The 20879-nt window shown below is 45.5% G+C and overlaps 1 protein-coding gene across 1 annotated transcript in view; it reads right to left on the bottom strand.

Annotated features, from left to right (window-relative positions):
• Positions 1 to 7434: 7434 nt before the first annotated feature.
• The window catches only part of IBA57 (iron-sulfur cluster assembly factor IBA57), a 194097-nt gene continuing 180652 nt past the window's right edge, over positions 7435 to 20879 (bottom strand). The window contains exons 2-3 of the mRNA XM_069647055.1: positions 9577 to 9923; positions 7435 to 8906 (exon numbers count right to left, since the gene is read on the bottom strand). Of these exons, the coding sequence (XP_069503156.1) occupies positions 8488 to 8906; positions 9577 to 9923 (766 nt within the window). The 3' untranslated portion in view covers positions 7435 to 8487. The remainder of the gene's footprint in view (positions 8907 to 9576; positions 9924 to 20879) is intronic.

Below are 20879 nucleotides of genomic sequence, written 5' to 3'. Positions count from 1 at the left end.
AGCTGAACAGGGTCCGACATCCTGCCGGAGGACTGACCACTGGAGTTTGAGTGCCCATTGCAAAGATCTCATCCGCAACCTGGCCTCTGGCACCAGAAGAATGCAGGATGCCATGAGGCCGAGCAGTCTCAAGAACTCGAACGCTGGGAGAGTCTGGGCAAGTTGAAACTTGTGCACCATCTGCTGAATGTGATGAGCCCTCACCTGGGGAGGAAAACACTGCCCCAGGGATGTGTCGAGCACTGCTCCGATGTACTGGAGCCTCCGAGTTGGTGTCAAATGGGACTAGTTGAGGGAGAAACCCAGCTTGTGGAGGGAGGGTCAGGTGACTGACAGATGATCCAGGACTTGCTCGGGAGAGCGCGCCCTGATCAACCAATCGTCCAGGTAGGGGTAGACGTGCATCCCCCCTTTCCTGAGGTGCGCTGCCACCACTACCATGAGCTTGGTGAAGACCCTCGGCGTGGAGGTCAATCCGAACGGTAGGACCCGAAACTGAAAGTGCAAGTCGCCAACCGCGAACCTCAGGTACTTCTTGCGCTTTGGATGGATCGGCCCATGAAAATAAGCGTCCTTGAGGTCGAGAGACACCAACCAGTCCTGAAGTGGAAGGGCCTGGAGGACTTGAGAGAGAGTAACCATCTTGAACTTGTCCTTCCTGAGGAGTTTGATCAAACCACGCAAGTCCATGATGGATCGCAATCCCCCGTCTTTCTTGGATATCAAAAAATAAGGGGAATACCATCCCTTGTTCCTCTCCGCTACAGGCACCAGTTCTATGGCGCCATTCTCCAGCAGGGATTGAATTTCCTGCGCAAGGAGCGGATCCGGACTCTTCAAAGAGAGATTCCCCGGTGGATTGTCTTGAGGCCTCTGCTGGAAAGGAAGATAGTAGCCGTGGGTTATGATCTCCAGAACCCACACATCTGAAGTAATGGCGCGCGACTCTGCAAGATGCTGCGCCAGCCTCCCCCCCCAACCGGCAAACCATGGGACATGGCCTCATGACTGAGCTGAAGCGGCTGCGGCGTTGCCTGAGGGCAAAGAGGCAACAGCCCGAGCGGCCTTGGCACCTCGAGTACCTTGTTTTCCACTTCTGGCAGTCCTACGGTGGCCCCTTTGACTGGCAGCTCCTCTCACTTTACCAAATGATGAGTAATAACGAAAGGAACCTCCCCTCCATTGCTGTCCCCTAGGACGAAAAGGCAGAGGTTGTCAAACTGCAGCGCCCAACGACTTCGCCTGTGGGAGCACCGGAGACCCAAAGTGATAGCCACAGCAGGCATAAACACAACGCGGTTGCGTTTGAAAACGCTGCGGTTTTTCTTTCCGAGTTTCTCAGGCTCCTCCAAGCCGGAGGAGCCCGAGAAACTTGGAAAGAAAAACTGCAGCGTTTTCAAACACAACGTTTTATTTATGTTTGCGGTCGCTTCAAAGGATGGGTGTGTAGTATTCATTCAGGAGCGTGGGTATCCACATTGCAGTTTGGTACCTGGGGAATCAAGCGAAGTGTGCCAGTTATGACAGACGGGTGCACATGGGGTTGGTTGCTCTGGTCTAAACAAAACACCTCTTAGTGTCTGGCGCAAAGGTGTCCGGTCTGAACCACCAATCCCAATCAACCGTCCAGAAACATTGGGGCACCATTGCCTTTAGACCTAGTCCACACACAGCAGGACATTATCAAATCTCACCAGGAAGAGCAGCAGTCCCACAGTTCTATTGCTCCCTTCTACCACTTTAGAAATGGATATGCGTCTTCCCATTAGGTTTTGTATACATTGCCCCACCGAGCTGGCTTTGACATGGTCAAAAATAGTTTCTCAACTATCTTGCTTGGTTTCTCCCTGTTTTACTATCTGTTTTCATGCACGGCTCCAGAGTCTAGTTCTAAGGGATATAAAAGTTGCAATAATAGTTTTATAATATTGGGTACAAAGACAAAGGATCTCAAGATGTGCAATAACATGACAGCTTCTCTTAGGATGCAAAATAGGAGATTTTACATTTACTTCTCGTAAGTTAGCCAGACAGCGAAACCATGAAAGAACCCACTGAACCTTAAACTGGAAACACAAACTGGGAAGACGATGTGGTGAGCTTACGTAGCAACACCAGGACGAAAGTGTGAACAAGATGAGGGAATAGCTGAGGCAGGACACAAGTTAGAGGCATCACACACTGACAGTTTAGTACTCAGGCCACCCTGTGAAAGATGCACTAGATGCTAACATATCACTCCGTTTCTTGGCCAGCCAGACCTTCCAATACATATGCCCTCCCGGGGGCCCGTTAAAGGTCTTGACTGTTGTCCCACAAAGGCCTTGGACAGGCTTGGGTTAGCTGTGTTAAAAGAATATCTCTTGAATCCATTTATAGTACAAATAGGGCACATTTCACTTTTAGCAAAGTATAAATGCCAAGATATGCTGTGGTTTGCCCAGAATTTCTTTGTAATGTCTAGCACCCCGGTCTATTATTGTAAACCCTGCCCTAACGCTGCGATTACTTAATGTTAATCTTCATTACTTCTAGTGCAACTGTACCTTGTAACAGTACTTATTGAAGGCGAGCTGCCTTTCAATCAGACCCTTACCCACATTTTGTTTTCATAGCCATAGCCCCTCACAACCCGGGATATAAAGCACCGGACAGGTCCTATAATCTGCCCGTCTGTACCAAAGGAAAAAGGACAATCACACCACTGGGGGAGGAGGTAGGGGCTGGCATCCGTACTGTGTGGATGAAGAGTAGCAATAGGAGTAATGAAGATTAATCATAAGTAATCAGAGCATTTCATTTATTGAACTGTGCCAAAGATCCAAGATCAGACTTGCACATACTGGTTATTGAAAAGGCATGGCCTTTCCCTACACAGGGAGAGCCGGAGCATGCCATGGAGAATCACAAGCAACCCCCCCCTGCTCCCCAAAGAAATAAAATGGGCATGTGGGGGGGGGGGGCATCCTTTACAGAGATCTACCAGGAACAGGCCAAAGAGGCAGACAGTAAGGATAGGCATGAATCCAGGCTGCTCAACAATTACTACTTCAGGTAAGCCGAGGGTCTGTGACCTGGAGGACAAACCAAACCCAGGGACTTCCAGAGAATAACAAGTCCCAGGGAAGAAGGCAGGAGGATTATAGGACATGCCAGGAGTTAGGAAAGATTTCTTAATTGTGGGTAATTTTCCTTCCATGTGGCAACCCCTAAACATTTTGCTGTTTTCACCATGATCTAGACTTTGCCAGAGAAGTGCAGCCTTCTGCCGCACTCCTCTGGGCTTTCGCTCCATTCTTACGGGGAAACCGACATGCCCTTAAGACAGTCAGTACCGGGAAACGTTTTCCGTAGTTTTTTTATCATGTTGCAGCTTTCGCACAACATGGCACAAGAGGGCACTGTAAGCTAAGTTACTGCTCTCTTGGGTCTCTAGTCTTCTACAGGCCCTAGATACTCTCTTTGGATTGTAAATGAACGGTGCAAGTGAATCATAGACGGGATTGGTGGCAGCGATTGTGTGTTTGAGCTCCTTTTGGCGTTTAAGCACGTTTCTCGCGCTTAGCCCAAAATGGTGGCCTGGCTTCCAAAATGGCCAGACCACGAGGCACTTTGTCCTGTCCGCTGACCGTCTTGCCCCCTTCACCTCCCCCAGGTCGAGCCGACCCAGGGCCTTCCTTATTTGGCATGTACTTTCCCACGAAACACAGATGCTTTCGCGGGCTTCTACAGGCCTTGTGTGTGCCTCTAGGATGTGGGCTGGGATGTCTGGTCCCAATACACATCCTGGGCGCCAGAGAGTCTAGGGTGGTGTGAATGCCTGGGACCCCCATGGTCCGTGATAGGTCCACGTATGGTGTGAGTGTTTTATGAGCAGATCTCCCATTGGGTCACCTCCGTTTTGGCGCGAAGGGAACCGTGGATAAGAGGGGGCTGGAAACACCACTACCATGTTGATCTCCTGAGTTCTCACGAACAAAGGAATACAGGAGCCAAGTATCCTGCAACCACGAGGCTGAACCGAGGAATCGCTGGTGACCCGCTGAAGGACTGCTCCTCTGCACTGCTGTCGCTTTGTGAAACCCTTTCTACCTCGGATCGAACGAGAAGGCCTGTACTCGTACTTCGACCCTTGGAATAGTGGGAACAACTATTCTCGGCATCTTCACCATCTCCTGCACATAAGCCTTCGGAAGTGTCTCTGGGCCATCCAGCCGACTGACCAGCCTACCCAGGAGTCTTGCTCTGTAACCGCTGTCAGGTTGTGTTGTATTACGAGTCCTTGTCACTCTCACACGATTCGTACACTTGGCATTCCCAGGTCTGAAGTGAGTAGTGTACATTTGGCTGAAATACACACGGCCGCTCCGTTGCCCTGCTGTGGTAACAAACTGTGCGGGTTCACTGCGTTTGGGACATCCTCAACTCAACTTCTGCTGCTGCGGAATCTACACGATGCCGAGACGTCCCCTGCTCGTGGAGAAGCCTGGGTCTGCCTGCATCGGGGTCCGGTGAGTAGCATCGCTAGGAACTGGTCACCCTCCTGCAGTAGCCCATCGCTTTTCTCCGCTGTGTCTAACAGCACACCTTTCCGTACTCGCGCTCTGCTTCTGCCCCCAGCGGAGGCTGCACTTGAGTCGCAGAGCTCTGTTCATCTTCATTTGTTCATCGAACTAAACTGCCCGAGTCCCTCAGCGATCGCTACCCTGATTGGTCTGGCTTGTCCAGAGGTTACCCTGTTCCAAGAAACTAGGCTGGCCTTCTGAACCTCTGCCCCTCCAGGACAGAGTTCAGAAATCCATCTTAACACCAGGTGATAACACTTCTGTACCTGCAAATGTAGCTTGAAAGGCAAGCATGCAAAGTGCACATTTAAAGCCCCAGAACTATAAAGAGAAATATATTGCTGTGTTATTGCTGAATGGCAACATGGGGAAGTTGCTGGGGGGGTGGGGGTGGGGGAACTGATGCTCATGCATGGCCCCTTTCAATTGAAAAAGCGGAAAGGCCCCGATGCCGTCCAGTGTGCCCCTGGGCCAGAGAAGTACCATACCCAGGCTCCTTCTCACACTCTGCATGAGCCAGTGAGACAAAAGCCACCCCGGACCCTCACCTTCCCAATTTTAGTGAAAGGGAACTGTGTCATGCCAACATTCGTCCCAGACATGAGAAAGAGTGCCTTCGGGTTCCACTCCCTGTGTAGGCGGGGGAGATGTACAAAGTGACAATAAGAGGCCCGTCCTGTTGCTCTGTCCTGGCACAAGACAGAGGAAGGAAAAAAAAACTGTCAGGTGGTCCTGGGTCACACAATAAGATGTTTTGCTTTTGTGAAAATGAATGCTAGTGCTCCAGCTCTGCCTTCCATATGACAGTATATTCGATAATAGCCTACACCATACCAGTTTGTCTACCGGTCGGACAGGTGAACATTTATGGCCACCGATGTAACCAAGAGCTTGGACTGTGCAAACTTGTCAGACTTCGCCTTTGGCACACTTTGAAGTTTACCAACACGGCCCCTGCCCTGATCAATGTTGTCATTAAACAAATGTACAAAGTAATTTACCATACCTGCAGAGATTCTGATTGGAGACAACGGTTTGCAGCTAGAAGCTATTTTCAGCAGAGCTGAGCACAGTGACCGACGACGCAAGTTCAAAGTATTTAAAGTGAGACTCAGCCAGCTCAGAGCTATGAGGCAGCTCAGAGAGGCACGCAATGGTGTCACACTGATGCTACAACATTGCCTAGACCGCAGGGTGTGCAGGGCAAAGTGGAGTGTTTTTTTCATGCCAGGCAACATAGGTCATCAAAATTAATGGGCCATTAACACGCCCACCTTCAATATACTGGAGAATGCTTCTCTGGGCCTCAGGCAGCCAAGACTACTGGAGCCATGATAAATCGGTAGGTTTTGACCGGAAAAGCGATAGGAATGCTTTAAAAGCAGTGGCCAACCGCTCGGTAGGGTTGGTAAGTATGTGTTTAAGTGGAGTTATTTCACGTGCACTCTGCCCTCTCTGCTCCATACCCCCTTCTCAGTGCGGATGTCCTTCAAGTGCATTGAGCGATCTGTTAAATCCTTTATCATCCTACCCATACCATTTGGGTGGACAGGGACACATTTAAGTAGATTAATGTGTCTTAAGCATCTGTATATATGAATTCAAAGAACCACCAAAGAATCCCACTCAGAATCTATAGTACACAAAGGATTTAATGCATACACTGTTTTTTTTAAAACCAAACTTAATTAACACGCCATAGGTCTGTTGCTCTTTCTATAATTTTCTTTCCTACCCATTACCAGAGTTAGGGATCGCTGGGAGAGAACTTTTTTTAAATTTTTTAAAAAAAAGACATTATTCCAGCATCAAGAATGTGAACTCGTAGAGAGGAGCAGGAGACACACACTCAAGCCAGTAACGTAAACCAGCTACAAGCAGACCTCTGCAGGAGGCTAAAGTGGCCCAGCGCAAAATTATCACGGGAAGAACACTCCACTACATAAGGATTACAGAGTGCTATATAGCAAACTTTCTTTAGGAACACACAAGGGAAGTTCGGATCTCTCCTTGCTCTCTTACACACTGTTCGTCCTTTCTCTCCGTTCGGGTATGGTCTAAGTCAATAAGCTGTGGGTCTAGTAGGGATACTGTTATTTCCAGTAGTCTTCAGTACAGTGATTACTCACCTGCCGCCTCAGGGTCCCAATGTCCCTCCAGAAGCTATGCCAGGAATTAGTCCACGATAGTTACTCTAGCCATCTCCCGCCCAATTGTGGCAGATCCAAGCCATACATTATGGATAGGAAAGCACAGAGGTGGAGCTCCCCCTCTACTTTACAGAGACTGCCCAGAGTACTCAATAAAACGGAAGACCAGTCAATGGTTGTGCATGGTGCGTTACCTAGAAACAGGAAGCGTCTTCTCTCTTCAACCTGATAACATTAATCAACAATTCCAAAACGTCCTTGCTTTAACTCCTACCAAAAGCTCATCAGATCAGCCATCCTTCCCATGGCTGTTCCACAAACACAAGGTTCTGCCGGCTTGCTTTCTAAAGGGAACACCTCACTCTGTAGGCTCCTCCTGGGGAGGAGGGATCATCTAGTCCCTTCAGTATAGACAACACAGTTTGATAAGAGCCTGCAATCATTCGGGATCCTCCTATTTCAGTCTTCTGCTGGAGTCTGACAGAATGTGTTAAACGCATACAGATGGCTCATGACATACTCCGTTTCCTCTGAAAAAGGGGATAATTCAAGCATAAGAATCACAATTCAACACGGTAGTAAATATTAAAATATGTATCCTGTAGTGCCAGTGGAACCTTAAGGGTTTTGCTTAGAACTTATGCTGGCCAAAGTGGCCAAATGTATGCCAAATTCACAGTTTCCCCCCTGTTAAGGTAATGGCCTAAAATTCATTTAAGGAAGGTATATTTAGACACTTTTATTTTGGCAATATAATAAAAACGCAAACAATATTAATACGATTCAAAAAAGGCCCATGAACAAACAAGAATATGCCAAAACTGTTAGCAGGATGTCAAAAGCTTGGTTAGGGTAACAAGTACTATTGTGCTTCGTTCATAATATTTCTTTTAAAACATTTAAGTAATCAGCAGGGGGTTCTTGGTAAAGGGCAACTGACTATATATAAATATATATTTATTCCCAAATGAGCAATACATTTGATTCCTGTGGGCATCATTTTTGGAATTGTTACTTTGTGCAGGAGAAATCTAAAATCGTTCCACACAAGAGTCACAGTGCTAATTTGGGGGGTAATTTAGATACTTAAATATAGTCCATTGACATTCATTAGGGTGTGGCAGATGATTACTTTTACTCCAATTTATTTAATAGAAATATTAGGACCTATATCAACTCCTTTCAAACAATTCAATAGGCCAATTTGAGCAAGAACTACCTTTAATTCAGCTCTGGCAGTTTGTTGCCTGCTAAAAGAGTACTAAACATACATGTAGCGGTTTTCCTGTTGTCAAGCAAAGCGGACACCTCATGCAGAATGACTGAGATGAAGAATAGTTCAGGTCTTTGTGATGTGGGCGCCGTCTTTTTAGGGCAATAGTTTTTATTGTTGACGTCCACTTCTTGGGATCCTTCTTGTAGCCAAACTTGAATGTAAAGATAGCATTTGGAGATGCTTTCATATCGATTGTTTCCCACAACATCCTATGCTTCAAAGGCTCTTTCTGCTGTGCTCTGGAGTAAGAATGGCAGGTACACAAATCACCCCCGTGTGATTTTACTTCGGCAGGACAAAAAAAGTACACTACAACATTTTAGTCTTGTGCGCGTTTAAAGCTCTTGTTGATGAAACTGTATAAGAAAAAACTAACAATACAAACCAACTCTGTTTCAAAACTGGCATTCAATACTCTAAATGTTATGCTTTCACATCTCATCATAGAAACCGGCACAGGTGGTCTCTAAAAGCATGTTGAATAAATCAAGTAACCCTACACTTCTGGAAAGCCCAACTCATTTTTGACACCTTGTGGCCACCACTCTGGGAAGGAAACAGTCAAATCCAAAGAAGTGTCCAAGACTTTCACACAGAGCTGTTCCTTTATATGAGCCAATCGAAGCAGAGCTAAGCCATTGGCGTCTTCACCAGCCCTGTACTTTCCAGCGGATTTGCCAGACAGTGTTGCAATCTCTGCACCACTTGGAATGACACTTAATTCCGGAGGGAATGGCTGCAAAAGATGAACTGGCATTAGACGCTTGCGGATGACACCTGTGTGGTGGGTTCTTGCGGTCAACTCTTGCCCAATGTAGCAGCCTTTACTAAAACTGATACCATTCATGTAATCCAAGTTGGATTCCAGCGGCAAGGCAACTCCTGGGGGAAGATCTTGCAAACCTTCAGGGATGCCTGTGTAAATCACAAATGGAAAGCAATTAGGTTTCAGGAAAAATGCCTTACTAAAAGAGGTGTATGATAGGGTGCAGAGTACCAATGGTGTTTGGCTAGGTTAATCCATGGAGGAGCTTGCTCTACTATTTGCAGAACGTCTGTAAAGTGATGGAGATATGGAAAGAGGCAAAAGAATTTGAAAAGGATAGATTTAAAGCTTTTGATAGAAAATAGGCATGCCTGGATAACATGGTTCATTTAAGTTGTCTTCTTCCCATCGCATATATTTGTCCGGGAGTCAGTACAACCCTTACAAGCTTAGATTAGTCATTCCTATGGCGTTTCTGCGAGTACCAACGTTTTCTACTACTCCTGGAATTTCTCGCTTTGAGCACACATTTAAACATATAGGTCATTTATTTCATCCTAGGGTGTCACCTAACGCTGCAAAGCTCCACTGCCATCTTTGACTGCAACTTTTCCCTTAACTGATGGGAAATCATGCACGAATATTGTGGGCAGGCATTTGTTGTCTTCTGACACAGATGCTGCAAATCCGTTGCAAAAAAAGCCAAAATAATTGGCTTGTGAATGGCAACAAAGATGTGGTTTCAAAGCATAAAGACATGGCCCTCTCACGCTGTTCTCCATCTATTCTTCATTCCCCTTCAGGCAACATCACTCTTACCTTTTTGGTACCTGTATGTGTGGTATTCTTTAACATTTCCAATCTGAGTTCCAGGTACAACAGCTGGTAGATTCTGATCTTTGCTGGTGACCACCCTCCAGCCCATCGCCGATACCCTGGGGTCAGGAGCTAGAAACGTAGAGGCATCTTGGCAATTTTGTAGGGTGCTAGGTACATTTTCCGTAGGCTCGCTGGGGAGGACAGCCCACAAGGAAAGTTCAGGGCAGGGGGAAAGATTAACTTTTCTCCTGATTGTGTACACCTTTAAGAGCTTCAAGATGGAGTCCAATGCGGACCAGTCACACTCCAGCAGGATGTTCTGCTCCTCGTCCTGACTTCCATGGAGCCTGAAAAGAATAAAATAAACATAAGTCCAAACCCCATAGTTCAAGTGCAAACAAATATATACATCAAACAAGCACTGACAGCTTTATCCATGGTTAAAATACTTCTGACTGCAATAAGCACCACCATCTCACAGAGTTCAATTACTTTTAATGTGCTTTCAAAAAGAAAAAGGGAAAAAAAATAAACACAAACATGACTAATAGTCACAAAGCTCAATTATGGACAGTTTACCATGCGTTCACTCTGGAGTAAAACTGTTACATTGCGAAAAGCGTTTCAATGCATTCCAGCTTTGCTTTTTATAACTTTGAAAAAGTTGAACCAATCTTCATGCGCATACCGTGCCCAAAGAAATTAGCCAGGATTGTTCCTAGAGTCAATGACAAGTTGAAACGGTGAGGGCATACGATTACATTACTGTGCACATGCGAGTTTTCTTCACACTGAGGAGTGAGGACTGGAAAGATTTTCGATCATAAACACTAGCAAAGCTCGGGGCAATCCCCCAGGCCTGGAGCCTGCAACATTTTGCACTCTAGATGTTTTGGACTACAACTAACTCCAGCCAGCCCTTGTCAGCATAGTCCATGGAGAGTCATCATGGGTGTCTTCGTCCAAAGCATCTGCACTGCCAAAGTTTGCCAACTGTACCTCCAGACCATCGTTTTCCAGCCTGCCATGCCATTGCAAAGGAGGAAGGGCCATAATCAAAACATGCATGGTCCCACACGAAAGGCAGCAGTCCAGATAGGAGTCCCGAGCTTGCCATGCCTAGAAACCCAAGCTTCATAATATCTCCATTTCTTTCATTGGGTGTATGCAGTGCGGGAGTATATGTGAATGGCTGGACTGTGGAGATGGGCGGAGTCTCTACGTTGGCCCACAGAGACTGTTGTCCAGTTAAAATACCAATTCTGTCGGCAAGTCACACTCCACAGCACCCCTAGTAGCCATTGCTGGAAGTTAATCTCCAGTTCTGAGAAACAGCAGGGCAGTGTGCGTATGCAAATTAGCACAAATGCAAACCTTTTCTCCAGGGAATTGTCTTTGTGTAAGAGGGATAGCTTTATCAACCCAAGACAGACATTTTGCAAGGCTGTCAGGGCAACTACATACCTGCAGCAAAAAAGTGTGCCTTAGGTCTTAAACTCCTCTTGCGCTTCACACTATCGAGGTGTCCGAACTTTCTGCTGCATGGTCACAGGTAGGTGGAGGTGATGCTCCCACCTTTTCTGAAGGAAAAACTATATGGTCCCGGATACCTTGCGCCGGTTTAAGAATGTTGGATAACTGCAAAGTTTGTGTTATATAAACCGAGCGGTTTTATTAGTGTTTTAACCAAATTGGTCATAAATGCTGCTGCGGGATAGAGGAACATGCACACAACGTGGCAGGGACCACCGATCCAGCACAGTCTTATCAAGAGTGCAGAATCCACTCCAGCCCAGGACTCAACGGACAGGGCACAATAGTACCTTACCATAGCCTTGATAATGACAGTTGAGGTGGAAACACTTGTCGGCTGACCATTTATGACCAATTTGGTTAAAACACTAATTAAACCACTCGGTTTCTATAACAAAAATTTGGCAGTTAACCAACATTCTTAAACAAGCGCAAGGTATCCTGGACCATATAGTTTTTTTTTTAACTACATACCTGGTTTCACCCTTATTCGGGATCATCGGTGCAGTATAGTCCTGAAAGCCTTGTGGCTGGAGCATTTGGCCATGTTTTCAGAACACCAAGAAAGTTATGGTGGGTTTAAAAAGACAACCCTTTTCCATTTCAGCCAATTAACTAAAGGGTATAGCCTGACTAGTTCGACTTCATACTTGATCACAGCTAACAATGTGCATATAGAAAAACAGGCCAAGTGTTTTTGGCAAACAAACGCACATACAATACAAACCATTTCACCAGCAATTAATGTATCTGTCCCCCAGTTTCATTTAGCCAAATATCTGCATAGGTAAAGCACTAGTGCATTTCTATAAGGATTACCAACAATACATTCAGGAATGACTTAATGCATGTTGGTATGAGTGCCACTGCATCACAGACCCACTAACCTATGAAAAGTTCTAAGAAGTACAACAAGTATGTCATTCTGAATGTATCACAACAGCATTTCCATATTGGCAAATCGATCCAATATATATATATATATATATATATATATATACACACACACACACACAGAGAGAGAGAGAGCAGTGGTCGCCACGCCGTTGTTAAGTTGTGTAGCAAGTTCCACAGGAAACCGGAAATGCTAATAACTTGACCTGTAGCACGGATTTGACCGATAATTTGCAAACAAAGTTTGTCACGTCACCCCCTCCCGGACTGGACATTTTGAAAAAGATGTTAAAAAATAAAAGTAATTAAAAAAAAAGCAACAACCCCCCCCCCCCACACCCCCCACTTTCTAGGTCACTCCCATTCGTTTCCCTATAGAAAAGTCAATATTTCTGCACAGCACTGCTGGAAGGAATTGTACCAGGCACAAAACATATTGGGCATGACGCGTTTAGATTTCCAGGAAGTGGTCTGGGCTTATTCCATGCAATAGTTACAATATTTGATTTGGAAAAGATGAGGGTGGCACTTGGAGTGCAAGTGAGGGGGAGCTTTGGATTTCGAGCATGTGTGTGTAATTGTGGTTATACCCGGGGATAACCCATGTTATGTGTACTTCAATGGCATAACCACGGGCATCAGAAAAGAGTTTAAAACCCTTTTTTTTTTTTAAAAAAAGGGAATTTTAGAGTTACTGCGGGAATGGGAGAGAATTTAAAAAAGAAAAACTTGCCTTGGCCACTAGCCATGGCTTGTGGGCACAAAGGAAACCCATTGGTGGAACATGCACAACTTTTGTAGCTCACCAATTTGTCCGACTCAATTGCCATGGGGCCCACTTTCATTTAGAGGTCATGTCCACGACAATATTTCAGCAACGTTACTCCACTGACTATGGTGTAACAAAAACCCTTGCAATTCACAGAAATTTCTTTTAGTTAAGGTGATCAGATTTAACGCCACAAAACCCTGGAAATTCAGCCGGTAACTCGGCATCCCCCTGTTGCAAAGCCCACGAGCACATACATAACAGATGACATTCTCAATGACACATTTAGAGGCCGGGAAGATGGCTTAGTGGGCTGAGCACTGATCATCACTTCCCACATCTGTTGAATTTCAAGGGTTTTATTGCGTTAAATCTTATCACCTTAGCCATATAAATAAAGAATGATTATTCATGAGCTCAAGCAATATAATCAGTTCAATTCAGTTCATAGACCCCATAATGGTACATCCTTGCAGCACACTCTAGAGGGTTCAACTGAGTTCAGTTATCACTGTGACATCACTCACACGGTCAATGATCGAAGAATGCACACAGGATGGGACACATCTCCCACCTTTCTCCATGTGTGCGCGTGTGTACACACACGGCACCGTCCTGTGGGTACAAGACACATTAGAATTGTTTAACCACTGCGTGGCATTTTTATTAAAAAGATCTGAATTAGAGTACCAACTTCAGCAGAAACTCCACTGTGATCAGTAACAGCATTCACAGAAAGCATGCAACACAATAGTCTAGAGACATCACTATGAGCAGTTTCAACTAAAGGTAGACATTAGTGCCTCTTGGAAGTAGAACCCCTTCAACTTAAAGTGGTGACATGCAAGTGGGTGGTGTGTGATGCATTTCTAGGGGGAATTTCCTAGAATTTTGAAATTTCAGGAGCTGATGCAAGTAGATTCTCCCAGATCTGATAAAATGGTCTCACTTTCAGACATCACACCGTTTTAAAAAACTGGTGTTGGTGACTTTGTACCCAGATGGCCCTGCATTCCAGTAGGGGTATATTTGAACTTACAACATCCAAATAAAAGGAATTCCATATATAACTTTCTGCTTGTCATCAGTAGTTGACATGCATGCAGCTGTTAGGCCACCAGGTACCCAACATAAAAGCATGCACAGCAGAAAACGTGCACATGCAGAAACTGAGTGATGAGAGCAATATTTGCTCATCTAGGTTTCCTTTCAATAAAAGTGCAATTGGCTCCAAGGAACCCATTTATATTATAAAGCGGTCTATGGACGCATCACACCAATTAATCAGGTATGCTAGGGGGAGTGAAATGCATAAGGTTCAATTATAGACAGTCTCCTGTAACTAAACTCATATTAGCAACAATGGAGCTACAACTTTTTAAATGTGCCCAAGCCGATTTGCTCATCGACAAGGTGGCAACCCCTATTTTTGGTTGGCAAATCTGTTCAGTCTCCAAAGCGAGGGAACATGCGTGACCACGTCAGGCAGATGCACTTCCAAGACTGGAAATAAAGTTATGATACATTTAACATTTGTCCTTTTTTGGGAATAAAAGCGTGAATCCATTTGACCAAACAAACAGGATTCAACTGTTAAATGTTAACTACATGAATATAATGTTAGAGCAACAACTGCCCCTTTTTAAACTTCGTGACAATGCATTAGTAAAGATATAACTTATTGAAAGATAGGAACGGTGATTCTTGAACATTCTTTATACCCAGAGCCAACAACATTCATTTTTTCGTTTCGCAGGCACCTAGATTTTAGCTTGAATTTGGACACTGAAGAGAATAAATTGAAAATGGACAATTGAGATATTAAGGATTGAAAATGTATCTATATATGACATGTGTAGAATGAATGTGACTTTCATACAAATTGTACAAAGTGAGTTTTACAGTTCGTTCATTACACAACATCTGAAAGTTCAAATTAAAAGGCAAATCTCACCTGACTTTAATGTGAGTTTTAAGGTGATGGAATCACTTCATACCAACCGTTCACACAATGTATGAGTCCCTAGATTACACAACACCTCCTAAAGACTCACATTAAAGACAAGTTTCAGCTAACTTTGACGTCAGTTTTACGGTGATGGAATAAATGGAACTTTTCAGATGAACTGTACACAGCATGCACCTACAACACACACTTACCACATATGATGTAATGACATGCTCTTACGACACATGCTGCTATAACAAGCGCTCCCACAAAATACACTCCATCATACAGGTTCCTATGACATGCGCACCTACTGCACATAACAAGTGGATGCTGGACATGATCTCAGAAACACCCACCAAATGCACCGTTGATGCACGCACCTATGATGCGCTGCTAGAACATGTGCTCCTATAAACCTTCTATAATATGTCACTACACACAATGTGGACGTACGGCAAGTGGATTTTCAAACCAAACACTTTTGGCACACACTATTATGACGCACACCTACCACACATGCTCCTACAATACAAGCTCCTACTATACATAACATATGGACGTTCCACTCGTGCTCACATGCACCTAGGGTAAATGCACGTATGACACTGCTATAACAAGCGCTCCTACAAAACAGTATTTTGATTATAGGTTCCTAAAACACACGCACCTACTACACATAAAATGTGGACGTTTGACAAGTGCTCTCGCATGCCCCTAGGAAACATGCTCCTACCACACACACTGTAATGACACTCCTATGGTGTAATGACACCCTCACACGAGCTCCTATGACATCCAACACAAGCACTTAAAATGCACATACTTATGCCACATCCTCTCATGCCACACACACACTTCTACTACATGCTCTTATAACAGGGGCTATTATAACAAGCATTCAAAATCATGTAACCTTAAAAAAAACAAAAATGGTAATTTAAACTTTACAAAACACTGTTATACCAACAAAAACGTAGTCGACAAGTATCAGAAATAATCCAGTTAAGATCATTAATTTTACGAAGGAATACAAAAATATATTTTAATCCACTATCATGGTAACTTTAATACATCAACACAATTAAAAGCATATAATATTACCATAACATTATACAAAATAATTATTTGCGGTGATCTCAATGCCAAGTGTCCAAGAACTCAACATACATCTCTCCCAAAGAGTCTGAAACCCCTTGGCGACTCCCGAGGCCAAAAATGGCAGAAGTTAATGGACTCTAGAAACCTTTACAACACGGATCAACTCTTTAAAAGTCCCTCAACTGCCAACGTGGGCGAGAGGTACCCAAAAAGCAATCATTGACTACATCTTCGTCTCTGATGCCATGTTCAATCTCGTGGAATCTTTTGAGAAAAGACATGGTGGTAGCGATCATAACCATCTGAAGATAACGTGGGTCTCCTCTAGACTGGATTGGCAAAAAAGTGGAAATTACCAACCAAGGAAACAGGTTGAGATTAACAGCTGAAAGAATTGAAGAACTAACTGTCACAACCCTCAGCCCTGATCCCCACTGTCAAGCCCATTGGCCAGGCGGAATCAGGGCTCGGATCACTAATAAGGCCTGGCATCCACTTCTCAGGCCATCTTGGGGCCAGTCCTGGCGCCTTTGGCTCCAGGGTCATCAGTAAGGAAAGACATCTGCTTGAGGAACTACTTTATTTAGGATTTCAGCCAACATGGCGGCATCCACATAGCTTGATTCCTAGAACCAAGCTATGTGGTCTAGTGTTTTGGGTGTGGTGGCCTAGGGACTACTTTACAGTGGCTATTTAAACCACACCCAAACAAGACAATACACTGTGCGTTACTTTGCTTCTAGCAACGTGACGCTCACCGTGTCCAGTTTTCTCACTAGCCTGATGAATTCCGGACCTGCAGAAAAACCAAGAATTTTGTTAGCAGCAGAATCTTACCTGCATTCATCATCCTTCACTGCTCGCAGCTCCTGGGCAGCTCTGTTGGTGGATTTCACCGCCCAGATCGAAGGACCTGAGAAAAGGAGAAAGACATTAAAGGAGGTAGTGGAGACATTACAACCACAAAGCGCTTAAAGACTTACCTGGTTGGTTGCTTTTCGGCCGGCATAGCCCCGGAACTCCATCTGCACTGGGAACTCACCGCAACCTACGAAAATAGAAAAGCACAGGTTAGTGAGGACAAGACATCGTTGCGCTACGCAAACCGCCTTCTTACCGCATCATAGCGCTATAGCACGCCATCATCTCCCGGTGAGAACCAGCATATCCAGTTCTCCAAGCGGACACTCCGCGCTCCTAGGAAGATAAAAAAAGGACATTTAGAACAGAGAAAAGGCACGTAAGAATTACGACGCCATCAATCGCAATAAGACCTACTTGAAAGACACTACAAGGGCAACAGTCGGTGAAATAACTGGACTGCCCGCGCCCACAAAAGACAACGCACCCCTGCCCAGAGAGCAGGACGGAGAGCCCACCGATTCCGACAACCAGGTGAGAAGAGAACCTGGAGGGGCTGGAAACACAAGGGAGGTGGGGGAAAACTTACCTTGGTTGCCCAGTCCTAATATAGTCTTCATTTCCAGGCGGAATCCCCATCGACACTGAGACCACCCCAGGGAATCATTGGGAAGGGCACCAACGACCAACTGGCTGGGTGGCGTCCCCGTGGATACCAGGTGAGCGTAACTGAAGGCGAAGCCTCACATAAATAATCCACCTGGGCGCCATGGAAACATCAGAAATCAACCAATTGGCCCAATTGTTGGGGAGCCTTCGTGCTGAGGTTCATTCAACCCGACAAGAGACTAATGCACTCCGGAGAGACCCAATAGTGACCAAACAGCGCACCGACGAAATCCGCAGATAATTCTTGCAATCGCAGGCAGGGCAGACTCGTCTGCCTGGAGGAAATCCACCGATGCAAAATCCTATCTCACCATCTTATACCCCCACACCAGTACAGATCACGCTGCCTGGAACAGTTCCACTGGCACTACCAGAAAGGTTTTTGGGCGACCCACGGAAGTATGCAGCATTCATAAATCACTGTCGGCTTCACTTCCTTTTGTCGCCCTGGGACATTTCCAAATGACCAAGCTCCTGTAGCTTTCATCCTATCATACTTGAGTGGAAGTGCAGCGGATTGGTCGGTGCCGTTGGTGATCCATAATGATCCGTTGTTAAAGGACTATGGGGGGTTCCAGAGAGAAATGGAAAAACCGTTTGCTCACATACCCAGGAACAAGAACAAGCAGTAGATAACTAACTTTTATCCCTCCGGCAGGGGAACCAAGACTTGTTAACATACATTGCAACTTTTAATAGACTGGTTGCTGAAACCAGGTGGCCAGAAAACAAAAAAAGCACGTTATTCCATCGAGGCTTACGAGGCAAATTAAAGGATCTCTTGGCCCAGGTAGTTGATCCCCTCCCACCCCCCCAGAGACTGTACCAAATTCATAAATCTGGTCGTGCAGCTAGACCATCGGTTGCAGGACCGAAAATCAGACCGGTCCAAAGCAAACTCTCCAGTAGTTTATGTTCGGCCTAAAGACAATGCACCATGGGGGCCAGACAACACCGTAGAACCCATGCAGATCGGAGGGATACGACATCCATTACAAAACAAGACCGGGATAAAAGAAGACAACAGCAACTTTGTTTTTATTGTGGAAAACCAGGACATTTTCTGAAAGACTGCCCAATAAAACCCCCCCCACCCCAAGGAGGACAGTCGGGACCACAGAAAAGGATGAAGTTAAGGAATCAGAAAACTACCAAGCTCGGCAACCGTACAGGTCAGTTTGTCAAGTGATGAGAAATAGCCACTGACCTCACACTTTGCGATACCCGTGATCTTAATAAAATACCAACAATCGTCAAAGATGCATGCCGTAGAAGCGTACATCGGCAGCGGAGCAGTTACGAACTATATAGATCAAGAGTTGGCAGCAGAGATGGGGCCCCCTTTGTGTTCTAAGTCAACCAGGGACAAGCTGATCACCGTGGATGGGACAGAAATCGCCTCCGGACCAGTAACCCAGTGCACAGCAGTAGTAACCTTGCTGTGCAAGTATGGACATCGGGAGTGTATTTCGTTCGATCTTATAATGGCACCTCAGTTCCGGTTGATACTAGGGATGCCATGGTTGGTTGCTCACAACCCTTTGATAGACTGGCGGGCATGGAAATTAACCTTCTCCAGCAACTGCTCCCTAACTTGCTACTCTCCTGACCCGGAACCCGACTCCTGTGTCTCCAAGACTTCCAATACTAGAGCCTCTACTCTGAGAGTAACTAATACTTTGCCAGATGAATATCGTGACTTTCAGGACGCATTCCAAAAAGACCAGGCTAACACATTGCCGCCGCATAAGCCTTATGATTGTCAAATTGACTTTATTCCTGGGGCACAAATACCTTGCGGCAGGATCTACGCTCTTACCGAACCAGAAAACCTTCACCTGAAATCCTATTTGGACTAGTACCTTGCAAATGGATTTATCCACCCATCTAAGTCCCCAGCAGCCAGTCCTTTGTTCTTCGTACCGAAAAAGGAAGGGGACTGGAGACCCTGTATGGATTACCGCGCAATAAACCAGATAACCGTGAAGAACCGCTACCCCTTGCCCCTTATCCCGGAAATGCTAGAAGAAGTCAACGATGCCCAGATCTATACCAAATTAACCTTTGGGGAGCATACCACCTGGTCCGGGTCAGAAGCAGAGACGAGTGGAAAACCGCTTTCCGTACCAAATATGGCTTTTTTGAATATCAAGTCATGCCTTTTGGCTTATGCAACGCTCCCGCAGAGTTTCAATATTTCATGAATGATGTCTTGAGAGAACTGACTGACGTTTGCGCCTTAGTGTACATTGATGACATCCTGGTCTACTCAGCCTCAAAACAAGATCATATCAGGCATGTCTGTTCAGTCCTCACCAAGCTCTGCCAACATAGTTTGTATGCAAAGCTGGAGAAATGTTTTATTCACGTCACCGAAGTAGAATTCCTTGGTTTCATCCTTTCGCCGAAAGGCATCAGAATGGACGTACATAAGGTTGACGCCATTCTAAAATGGCCATCACCAACATCTCTGAAGGGGATACAGAGCATGCTAGGCTTTGCAAACTTTTACCGCCGGTTTATCTCAGACTTCTCTCAGGTTGTGCACCCGATCACAGTACTGCTACGAAAAAGCAATAAAAAGTTTGCTTGTACTGAGGAAGCAGAAAGAGCCTTTCAGGAACTGAAACAAAGGTTCACCTCTGCTCCAATCCTGTGGCACCCGCGTCCAGACCTCCCTTATGCCGTAGAAACTGATGCTTCCAGTATGGCAATGGGAGCAGTCCTTTCACAGAGGGACCCAGAAACTGGCCAGCTGCATCCTGTGGCCTTCTGGTCAAAAAAATTCTCACCCCCGGAAATTAATTACGCTATCACGGACAAAGAACTCCTTGCCATCAAGTCTGCTTTCAAGGCGTGGCAACACTATCTTCTGGGAGCTAGACACACCATTACAGTGATCACAGACCACCGGAACCTGCAATATCTCAAAACAGCCAAAGCCCAGTCTTCACGCCAGTTACGGTGGGCCCTCTTCTTCACCGAATAAGACTACGTGATCACCTTTCGACCAGGGGTCAAGAATGGGAAAGTGGACGCCTTATCTCAAATGGGCATCGATGAAACGGTGTATACAACTCCAGACCCGGTACCCATCATACCTGAAAAACTCTTGGGTATCACAACAGCGTTATCACAAGGCGAATTACGAAATAAAATTCGACAGTCAATGAACCCGGATGCTTTCCTCGCATGGCAAACTCAAGGAGAATATTGCATCAAGGATCAGTTACCTTATTTTAGGGACCGGCTATATGTACCCGAGAAGGAGTTACAACAGCATATAATTTCAGGTTATCATGACTCTCTGATCGAAGGACACCCTGGAATCGCTAAAACTTTAGCCAAGGTAAAAAATAACTTTTGGTGGCCTACCTGGCGTAAGGACATTATCCAGTATGTTCAGTCCTGCTGCGTCTGTGCACAAAATAAATCAAAAACAGAAACCATCGGGTCTCCTACAACCACTGGACATCTCTCCCGCTCCATGGCACACTATCGACTTTATCACTGATCTGCCACTGAGTC

This window comes from Ambystoma mexicanum, chromosome 2q, assembly GCF_040938575.1.
Source record: "Ambystoma mexicanum isolate Mex_15411 chromosome 2q, UKY_AmexF1_1, whole genome shotgun sequence".
NCBI classification, from domain to species: Eukaryota; Metazoa; Chordata; class Amphibia; order Caudata; family Ambystomatidae; genus Ambystoma; species Ambystoma mexicanum.
The sequence above is the reverse complement of the archived record's forward strand: the minus strand, read 5'-3'. Positions and strand labels throughout refer to the sequence as shown.